Source organism: Loxodonta africana, chromosome 2 (assembly GCF_030014295.1).
Source record: "Loxodonta africana isolate mLoxAfr1 chromosome 2, mLoxAfr1.hap2, whole genome shotgun sequence".
NCBI classification, from domain to species: domain Eukaryota; kingdom Metazoa; phylum Chordata; class Mammalia; order Proboscidea; family Elephantidae; genus Loxodonta; species Loxodonta africana.
The window spans coordinates 203,051,994-203,063,657 of record NC_087343.1 but is presented as its reverse complement, the minus strand read 5'-3'; the positions used below and the strand labels follow the sequence as shown (position 1 = coordinate 203,063,657).

Genomic DNA, 11,664 nt, shown 5'->3' with positions numbered 1-11,664 from the left:
ATCTTACTTTTTTGTTTTGTTTTCTTAATAAAAAAAAAATTTCTTAATAGACTATGAAAATTCTGCTACTACCTCTCTTTTGAGTATGTCATGTTCAATGAAAGAACTAAAAATGTTTAGAGCCATTTTTTACCTTTCTACTGAGATGTCTTATTTCTCCAGCATTTTATCCTAGGTATATTTGCCTATATTTTGATTTGCATAAGGGCGACAATTCTAATTGTTATGGGCAGGATTCAACAGGATGCTTTATTTTCAAAATGATTGATTTTATATGTTAATTATTTTTAAACGCTTTTTTGTTTGTGCCTTTATGTGTACAGACTCAGTCATGGTCAGTCAGGATACTTTTAGAGAAAGGAAACATTACTCCTTCAGATGCTATGTGTTAGACTGAAGGTAGACAAGTGGAACCCAACACTCAGTACCAAGACAGTACACCACATTAACTTGCTGTGGGGCATTACAAAGGAGTTCACACTTCATCATATAAAACACACCTTACTGAGACAGATATTACTATGTTCACATTTACAGACAACATAACAAAACTCAGATTTTGGAATTTGAATAAAATTATAATTACCAAGTAGATCACGCTGACCTCAAAGTTAATTTTTTTTTTTATAATAATATGTCAAGCTCATAAAATGAAGCTGTTTAAGAATCAAGTTGTCACAAAAAGAAATCCTGTATAAGGCATTATCACAAAAAATTATATAAATTGGAAGGAAGGTTTTATGGCGGGGGAGGCAGTAGTGGTGGTGGCAAATGTGAAGATCAATCAAATTGACTATCATTCTTTAACTGAAGTTCAAAGTATGGTAGATTGCATGGCCCTGAATGTGTTTTGTCACCTATCCTGTGCTTTCTCAGCATGGGCACTATAGAGACTGGACTGTGGGGTTTAGAAACCTCTGAATGTTTTCCATGGTGAGGAACATCTGCTTGCATGCATCTGATGGTTTCACACTATTTTCTTTAATTTCCGAAGTTCACCATTTTCGTCTGAGATATGAATTAATTGAAGTCTTGGGACTGTGTTCCCCTATGTCATTCACCAGAAAAGTCTCCAGACTCTGATGAGAAATTACTAAGCAATCTGCCAAGTTAGATCTTAGCTGATATTTAATTGCCAAAGTATTATAGGGTAAAAATCACTGCACTCATTCCTAAAATATATGATTTTCCATCAACGTCAAGCCAACTGCATTAATTTTTCTATGAGAAAAATGGAGTAATGCTGCATAATGAGAAGGTACATCTGGTTGTGGAAAATCTAGAAGATGTCAGAAATTCGAAGCAGCAGAGGTGACTGGAGATAAATAGAATTTAAGGTAGATGCCAAACAAGGAGAAAAAACATTTTGAACTTTGACTGGTAATGGAATTCTGTACAGAATGTGTAGGATTGTTATTAAGTTTAATGGTTGACAGGTTTCGATGATTGTGCTTGTTTTACAGGAAAAAAATCTATGGCAGTCTTAGATGTGTATTTGGTAGCCTGCCCAGGATTCAGGTCTAGAGAAAAGCTGGATGGAATCATAATATTTCTGTTTGAATATCTGCATGAATCATATCAACCAAATGATGTTGTCATAAATACTTTTGCCTGATCAAAACCAGCATAATATGGAGCAGGTACCACTCACAATGTTAAGTGAAATGTTAAAGAATGAGAATTATCACATTTTTGGAACCAAATATGGTATATTCAACAACGTGCGTAACTCGGCAGCCAAGTACTATAATCCCTTGAATTCACCTGGTTCCTTTTAGAAAAACTGTTTAACTAATAATGATTTTGTTTCAAACTACCTTGTATATACTCACATAGACACAAACACAAATCAGGCTAACAATACAGGCATGCAATGTATCTAAAATGATATAAACGTCATGATTTGAAAACTTTTAAAAAGGGCAATAAAGGTCTATAGGCTAACACTTCATTCCTCCTTATGTGTGGCTCTATTTTTCTTTTGTAATAAATAAATAATAGAAACACATTGAGAATTGACTCTTAAAAGCCTATTCCACTGAGTCGAATTAAATTATAAAACATGTTTTATTGTTATAAGAATAATTAATAATTTGGAAATCCTTACTAACAGTTGTTTTTATATTCAAAGAATATTTTCTTAGTCATTTGTCCTATGATCAATTGTCTTTACTTCCTAATAAATGACCCATAGCTTGTTTTAGGAAATTGGTTATTAGTTAACAAAAAAAATTAAGTAAATATTTAAGTATTTACAAAAATAATAATTACAAAAGTGAAAAATAAATGAATTAAACTCATTTGGATGCTTTCTTTTTACTTGAGTTTAACGTTTGGCTCCAGAATTGTTAAACATTAGCTTCTTCACTGCATCATCTGTACTTCTAACCTGTTTGACACTTGAAATCTCAAAATTATAAGCTCATCCCCTTGATGAATATTCATGTCTTTTATAATGGAAGGTTGGCGTACACATAGAGAAGATCGTAGAACAGGGCAGCTGTAATGATACTGATTGATCATTATAGGAGTGGGCAAGTTTTGAGCACATAGAATATGCCACACCTCATTTGTTGGTTACACTAACCTTATGGTGGAGCTCTTGATTATCCTTATTCTAGCAGAGCTATCTTGTCTTTTAAGCAGACAAATGAATTCAACATAAAATATCAATACACAGATTGCAAAAGACACATGGATTCCTAGGCTAAGTGAAGGAAATGGCAGGCCAAGCAATATGAATAATACAAATATACAGGTAAGAATTCTACGAGGTTATGGAGGAATGAGGAGGTGGTAAACTTTCAGTGTTATGTGGCTCAGATTGGATAAAAATCTGAGTAAGAATGCCAATTTGTTCCTCACTTGCTTATGCAATGTGGCTCTCACCATCTGTTGACCTGTGTTTTTAACCCTGACAAACCCTTCCCGGCTTCAGTTCTTCACATTTCCTTGACTTGCTGTGCCCTAAGTTAGACACAGCTCAAATTAAATCTTATCTAATTCTCCAGCCCTCTTTCACACGGGTATTAATTAGTTCTCTCCTCTGTGTTGATACACCATTCCAAAGGAGTCTTAGCTATAGCATTCATTTCACCCCTTTGTAACTGGTGAAATGTATGAATGGTTCCATATCTAAATTCAGAGGTAACTGAAGATATAGATCATGTCCCAATTCATTGATGACCCCTCTTCAGCACTTAATAGAATATGTGTGAAATATAGTGAACATTCAGGGAATGTAGACTGAAGAACAAATGGATGGTAAATATTTTCAAGAACTCTTTTAACTGTAAAAAACAACAAACAAAACTATATGTTTTCTGAAATAATGTATATGTAAATTTCAGTAAGATTAGTGTTTGCTGCTCATTAATTACAGAATTAGAGTAATAATTATCTCTGTATTTTATATCTCAGTAGATTTATGGTGAAAGCAATAGTTATTTTTTTTCACGAGATGATTTGAAAATACACCTTCATAAAAGAATGATCACGTGAAATCAGAGGATGACATTACATTATGAAATTTTCTGCTTCAATAGTAGATAACAGGATTTTCATGTATTTTGACCTATGTACTCATCAACACAGGTCTGCTAGGAAACTCCAGTGCATAAAGAAATTTCCACATGTGCAGCAGTTGTTTTATTGAGACTGGAATAAGGACTCCATTTTGAAGTAAGACGACATGGGGAAAAGCTTTATTTCTCACCAAGAATGCAATTTCAGTATGGGTGTTTGTCATATATTCTACCCAAAAAAGTATATTGATGAACTCCACAGAGTTGGTTCAAACTTCCGATTAATGAATTGTTTGTAGAATATATAACATTTTTCAAATTACTATGCTGGTATGTTGTGGTATAGATAGGTAAAACATAAATTTATCACTCAAAATAAAAAAGTTATTTGGGAGAACTTACACACATAGAAAACCAAAATAAAAGTACAATACTAACCTCTCTTGAATGTTTATTATGTACCAGGCACTGTCATAGTGGTTTATTCGTATTAACTCATTTAGCCTCATAACTACCCCCATGAGGTCTCTTGGCTAATCTCTCTTTTTAAAAATAAGGAAAGATAGGCACAGGTAGTAAATGATGGAGCTGGGCTTTGAAACTAGGCAGTCTAGCCTCTGATACATGCTCTTAACCCCCAAGCTACACTTTCTCTCAGCTATGGTGATAAACAACAGCAAGTATGCTGCAATTAAGGGAGTATAGAAGAGTAGATGGAAAATGCTTTTCTCCTTCAAGGTTTAAGAAAGCTTTTCTAGAAGAAGTTATATTTGGGTAATACTTAAAGAGTGAAAAGGACAACAATTGAGGTGACAGGTATAATTCTAAGGAGAAATAACAACAAAGGTGGAAATGCAAGTCATATGAGGCAACAATGAGGGTGTCCATTTGGTTGAAGTTTGAATTATGAGTTTAAAAATAACAGAACATAAGTTTCATAAAGTAGGTTGGGTTCAACTCATGGAAGATATAAAATTACAGCCTAAGAAATATAGACATTACTTCAGTAAAAAAGACCATCGATGGTTTCTGAGCAGAAAAATTATGTAAATCTGACATTTTCTATTACTAAATTTAGAGTACCATGCCAACTAGCCAAAAACAGAAAAGTAAATCAATAGTATGTTAAAACAGTGCTAAATAATTGATTTGTAATTTTTTAAATGATATTTAATTAATTAGTTTTTTTTTTCCTTTTGGTCCAAGTATATCAAGAGTTAATAGTCAAAGTTCATGGCTATCAGAAAATTTTAGGAGCATATCTCTGGAAGCTGGGTCCATAATTTTCAGAAGATTCTTCAGTAAATATAAAAAACAAACAAAGAGAAGGAAGAAAGGAAGAAGGAAAGAAAGAAAAGGAAAACACAACAAAGGCTAAGAAGCAATGAAGTTAATCATTCTTAATATTATATATTTAATAAAATTTTAGGCAACTTTCAATATATGATAAAATATCTGTGATGAGACGATGGCCAATATTATCTGAGAGTAAGGAATTGAGGATGAATATATATAATATTTGACCCACAGCTTTATATAAAACCTGTATTGAATGTCAGCTATTGTAGTCCATTTGATTTGTTTCCTAGCCTTCTTATGTTTATTTAGAGATATGGTGAGTGTGAATGAATCCTCAATAACTGATTTCATCCTTGTGGGACTTTTTCCTGAGTTTCAGCATTCCATTATCCTCAACTCCGTGATTGTCTTCATCTATACCCTTGCCTTCCTGGGGAACACGCTTCTGATTGTCTTGATTTTGGGGGACTCCCGGCTTCATACACCCATGTACTTTCTCCTCAGTCAACTCTCTGTCATTGATTTGACGTTAACTTCTACCATTGTCCCGAAGATGGCCTATAACTTTTTCACGGGTGAAAGGAGCATATCGTGGATCGGTTGTGGGACCCAGAGTTTCTTTTTCCTCATGTTAGGAATGTCAGAGTGCCTCATCTTGACCCTCATGGCTTATGATCGTTATGTAGCTGTCTGTAGCCCACTGCGTTATCCCACTATCATGAGCCCCAGTTTCTGTCTGCATATGGTTGCTACATGTTGGATTGGAGGCTCTATAAGTTCATTTATACATACAGTCTACCCTATGCATTTCCCCATCTGTGGATCAAGGGAGATCCACCACTTCTTCTGTGAGGTACCAGTCCTCATTAAACTCTCCTGTGAAGACACTTCGGTCTATCAGTTAGTGGTGGTGGTGACAAGCATTGTGCTGCTTGTTGTGCCTTTCAGTCTCATCACAGCCTCCTATACTCTTGTCTTCCTCACTGTCCTCCATATGAACTCTGTCAAGGGCAGGAAAAAAGTCCTAGCCACATGCTCTTCCCATTTAACTGTGGTGAGTCTCTTCTTTGGCCCAAACATATTCATCTACATGACTTTCACATCATCTCATAGTCCAGAACAGGACCAGGCTCTCTCTGTTTTCAGCAACATCCTCACTCCCATGCTGAATCCCCTCATCTACAGCCTGAGGAACAAGGAGGTGGTGGCAGCTCTCAGCAAGCTGATGGGGAGATGTGTGGTCTCTTAGTAGATGAAAAAAAAAATTCCAGCTGTGAAAAATGACATGTTTATGACCACAGGCAAAACTATGGGTCAAGGTTTGAAGAATAGGTATGTGTTGTGTGGTTTCAGGAAACAAAGGTGTACCCACCGAATCAATCCTGACTCAGCGCTACCACGTATGTTTTAGAGTAAAACTGCACACTATAGGATTTTCAGGGGCACTGATCTTTTGGAAGTAGATCACCAAGTCTTTGTTTCAAACTGTGTCTGGGTGGATTTGAAACAAGCCTTTGAATTTGCATTTCTAAAAATTTCCCAGGTGATGCTAATGCTGTTAATTAGGAGCAACATAAAGAAAAAAACCATCTTCTAGGAGTCAGGAGTCCTGAGTTCTAAACCTGCTCACATGCTATTACTTTGTCAGTTAGAAATGCAAATTCTCAGCAGGGGTTTGAACTGGAAAGAGTTTTTTTAAGCCCTTATTTGAAACCCTAACCTTTCAGTTACTAGTGGAGTATTTAACCATTTGCATGACCCAGGGACTTATCCAATAAGTGGTAATAGGATCCTTTGGAGAGTAGTTAAGAAAATAAAAACAGCATATACATGCCTCGATGTTTCAGCGTCCTTATTCCTATGATCCAGTTGTTTCTTCCTTCATTGTTTAAGGAATAAAAAATTATTTATGTTCTAGGAACAAAACAAGGGATTGTGAATTTTTACTGCGTCAACAGCTTTTGTTTACAACCTTTCCATTTATCTTTTTTTGTTTTTGCTTTTGTTGTGAAGTTTGAGTAGCATTCATGTTGGCTTCCTGTCTATCTTGCTCCTAAGATTGAATGTACCATAAAATATCTTCACCAGTATCCTGACTCTCCCTTTGACCTTACTGGTTGTTAAGGTTATAATAGTTTCCTGGCTTATGCAGTTAAATTCTGCCACCTGGCCTTGGTGAACAGTATATCCTCTGAGCACTCTTCTAGAACACAGTCATTTGTTGGCTCTCTGGTCTACCATAATATAGACATTGACCATTTGCCTTCACACCTTTGTTCCTTCCTCTATCACCTTCGAGGAAAACTCAATCATTTTCACTTCACGGAGCTTTGGCCATCTCTTTTTCCAGACTTCTAGGAGCCACCTAGCAAGGAGTTTGATCTGTGGTCCTTGCCCAGGTGTTAAATACAATCTCCTGAGAAAGTGCTTAATCAGTCATATATTCTGCTTAAGAACTCTTGCTTATTCAATCTTACATTCAGGCTTCGTTCATCAAGCACTTTCAATTTCAGCTCAAAGTTACTCCCCTGGCTTTTTTAAATTGTGGTAAAATATATATATATATGTATATATATACACACACGTACCATTTGCCATTTCAACATCTATTACATGTATACTTCAGTGGCATTAATTACGTTCATTATATTGTGCAACCATCACCACTATCTGTTTCAACTTTTTTCTTACACTTAACAAAAATTAAGTGCTGCCTTAGCAATGACCCCTTCTTCCCCCCCCATTCATCCTAGCCACTATATATTTTCCTATTCTAGATATTTCCTATAAATAGGATTATACAATATCTTTCCCTTTGTGACTGACTTATTTTACTTAGCATATTTTCAAGGTTCATCCATGTTGCAGAATGTATCAGGACTTCATTGCTCTACATGAGTAATATTCCTTTGTATGTATGTACTACATTTTGTTTATCCATCGATCTGTTGATGGACACCTGGTTTGTTTCTACCTTTTGTTTATTGTCAATAGTGCCACAATGAAAACTGGTGCACATGTATCCATTTGTGTTCCTGTTTTCAATTATTTTGGATATATGCCTAGAAGTGAAATTGCTGGGTCATAAGGTGATTCTATGTTTAATTTCTTGATTAACCTCCAGAGTGTTTTCCACAGTGTCTGTACCATATTATGGTCCTACCAGCAATGTATGGTGGTTCTAATTTCCTCACGTCTTCACTAATACCTGTTTTTTTTTTTTTTTAAAGGATGGGAAGTTATATCTCATTGTAGTTTTGATTTGCATTTCCATAATGCCTCATGGGAGCCCTAGCGGTACAGTGATTAAGAGCTACAGCTGCTAACAAAAAGGTTGGCAGTTCGAATCCACCAGCCACTGCTTGGAAACCCTATGGGGTAGTTCTACTCGGTTCTATAGGGTCACGATGAATGAGAATTGACTCTACAGCAGAGGTTTGTCTTCTATTTTTTGAAATGACTAATCATGTTCTGCATCTTTTCTTGTGTTTATTGGCCATTTGTATTTCTTATTTGGTCAATTGCCTATTAAAGTCCTTTGCCCTTTTGTAAATTGGGTTCTTTCTCTTTTTGTTGTTTAGTCTCAGGAGTTATTTGTAGATTCTGGGTATTAAACCCTTATAGATATATAGTCCACCCAATCTTTTTCCCATCTATAGATTGCCTCGGAAACCCTGGTGGTGTAGCGGTTAAGTGCGACGGCTGCTAACCAAAGGGTAGGCAGTTCAGATCCGCCAGGTGCTCCTTGGAAACTCTTTGGGGCAGTTCTACTCTGTCCTATAGGGTCGCTAGGAGTCAGAATCGACTCGATGGCACTGGGTTTGGTTTTGGTGGTTATAGATTGCCTCTTTACTTTGTCGATAAAGTCCTTTGATGAAGAAATGTTTTTAATTTTGATGAGCTCCCACTTATCTATTTTGTCTTTTGTTGCTTTTGGTGTCATATATAAGAATCCATTTTTAAATACTAAGTACCAAAGCCTTACCCCTATGTTTTTTTTCTAAGGGTTGTATAGCTTTAGTTCTTGCATTTAGGGCTTTCATTCATTTTGAGTTGATTTTTTGTACATGGTGTGAGGTATAAGTTCAGCTTTTATTTATTTTTTATATGTTTCTAATTCTTTTAACATGATGCATTGTCTCTTTTCTTCCTTAATGTACCAGAATATACCCAGCTGTGTTATGCTGAGTTTTTATCCTGCTGTGTGGTACAGTAGCAAGGAGAGGTGCATGGGGCATGTCTTAAGAAGTTAACAGTTGCCACTTGTAGGCAAGAAGCCTCTGCAGCATTTTCCAACAGATTCTTACTGGGAAAGAGTGGTCCCCTCTGCAAGTTCTGAGGGTCTGGGTCTGTCTTCAGACCCAATATACTTAGGGTCATCCATTCAAATGCCCAAATGTCATACTTTAGGGTCCCAGGCTTTTCCCTAGAAGGTCTTACATTTAGCATAACAAATGTACATCCACTGAGCATTCAAACATAACTGGAGTTCTGTGTCTTTAACTATCAAGTCATCAGCCTGTTGCTCAGCAGTGTCTCTTCTTCCACTACATGAAATGAAGGCCTCTTTGTAAGTTATCGAAGAGAACTGCTGGTTGTCATAGCCCTCAGTCTCTCATTATCCCTCGGAAGGGAATCAGTACAAATCATTAGTAACCAGCTAATTATGCCACCTCTCTTTGTAAACATTGCGCACCCCCACACCCACACCTGTAATTCAAATGTCTGTAATGATGGTCTTCTTTCTCTTGGACTTTTCTTTGCTTTTTCTTTGATTGTGCTTTGGGGGAAAGTTTGCAGAACAAATTATTTTCTTATTCAAAATTTTATAGACAAATTGTTTCATGGCTGCAGTCCCTGCAATATGTCATCACTCCCCCCCTTTCCCTTTATACCCAAGGTTCACTGTGTATATTCATGCAGTTTTCCTGCCCTTTCCTGCCTTCCCATCTTTGCTTTTGGGCAGGTTTTGCCCATTTTGTCTAGTATAATTGATTAAACTAAGAAGCGCGTTCCTCAAGTGTTTTATTTTTTGTTTTGTAGGTTCGTCTAATCTTTGGCTGAAAGATGCACTTCAGGAGTGGTTTTAGTTTTGAGTTAGAAGGGTGTCTGGGAGCCATAGTCTCAGGGATTCTCCCAGTCTCTGTCAGACCAGCAAGTCTGATTTTTTTTGTGAATATTAATTTTATTCTACTTTTTTTTTTTTTTTTAAATTGCTCTGTTTGGGACCCTCTATTGTGATCCCTGTCACTCTGACAGGTTGGTGGTGGTAGCTGGGCACCGTCTAGTTCTTCTAGACTCAGGCTGGTGGAGGCTGTGGTTCATATGGTCCATCAGTCCTTTGGACTAATATTTTCCTTACGTCTTTGGTTTCTTCACTCTCCATCGTCTGGAATGGAATGGGGCCAAGAGATGTAGCCACTAACAAGCTTTTAAGACCCCAGACGCTACTCACCAGAGTAGGATGTAGAATATTTTCTTTACGAACTATGTTATGCCGGTTGACCTAGATGTCCCCTAAGACCATGGTCCCCAGCCCTCAGTCCAGGTAACTTGGTCCCTCAAGGTGTTTGGATGTGTCTAGGAAGCTTGTATGACTGCATCGTCTTTGTACTCTATTATATACATATGAATATACATGCTGTACATACAAATATGTATGTAAAAATATTCACAGCCTAAAATATACATGTACATGGGCATACTCCTATATGCCCTCCTTCCCCTAGTCTACTTATGTATCTGCCCATGTATCTGTTTGTAAATGAATTATTTGTTTTTACTGTTATTATAGTATTCACTGTTGTTGCCTCTTTTTTTTTTTTATCTTGTCTTAGTCTAAGTGTCTTCTTTTGCATTGGTCAAGTTGTGCTGACTTCCCCCATATTGCGTATTGTCTTTCCCTTCACCATAGTTAACATTTGTCCACTATCTAGTTAGTGATTTCCCCGCTCCACTTCCCCTGTCCCTTGTAACCATCAAAGATTGATTCTTCTGTATGTAAACCATTTCTTGAACTTTTATAATAGTGTCCTCACACAATATCTGTCATTTTGTGATTTACTTATTATACTGAACATAATGTCCTCCAGATTCATCCATGTTGTGAGATGGTTCATTGATTCATCGCTGTTCTTTATCATTGTGTACTATTCCATTATGTGTATGTACCATAATTTGTTTATCCATCACTCGTTGATTGGCACTTCGGTTTTTTTCCATTTTTTGCCATTGTGAATAATGCTGCAGTGAACATGGGTGTGCATATGTCTATTTATGTGTCAGCTCTTATTTCTCTAGGATATATTCTGAGAAGTGGGATTGCTGATGGTGTGGTATTTCTATCTTTTTAAGGAAGCGCCATATCGTTTACCATAGTGGTAGTACCGTTTTACATCCCACCAGCAGACTATGAGAGCTCCAATCTCCACACGACCTCAGTAACATTTATTGTTTTCTAGATTTTTGATAAGTGTCATTCTTGCAGGAGTGAGATGGTATCTCATCATGGTTTTAATTTGCATCTCGGAATCGACGGCACTGGGTTTGTTTTCTATAGAGTTGCTATGAGTTGGAATCTACTCAACAGCAACGGGTTTGGTTTTGGTTTTAATGGTTAATGACCACCAAGTGTCTGTCAGTTTGTTGTACTGTCGTGCACAAAAACCAAAGTACGACCTTGCATGTATACCACCTGAATTTAGAGACCATCTCAAGAATAGATTTGGTGCTTTGAACACTAATGATCGAAAACCAGACAAGTTGTGGAATGACATCAAGGACATCATACATGAAAAAAGCAAGAGGTCATTAAAAAGACAGGTGTGATGATTAAGACTAT

At 36.6% G+C, this 11,664-nt stretch overlaps 1 protein-coding gene across 1 annotated transcript; it reads left to right on the top strand.

Annotated features, from left to right (window-relative positions):
* The first annotated feature begins 5,025 nt into the window (after positions 1–5,025).
* Positions 5,026–6,072, top strand: LOC100655032 (olfactory receptor 2T27-like). Its single transcript, XM_010594534.3, has one exon. It carries the CDS (start codon positions 5,077–5,079, stop codon positions 6,070–6,072), a length of 996 nt encoding a protein of 331 aa, XP_010592836.2. The 5' UTR covers positions 5,026–5,076.
* Positions 6,073–11,664: the final 5,592 nt, after the last annotated feature.

Excerpts from the sequence above, each read along its gene's own strand:
- LOC100655032 (XM_010594534.3), top strand. The coding sequence starts at position 5,077 with ATGTCAGCTATTGTAGTCCATTTGATTTGTTTCCTAGCCTTCTTATGT.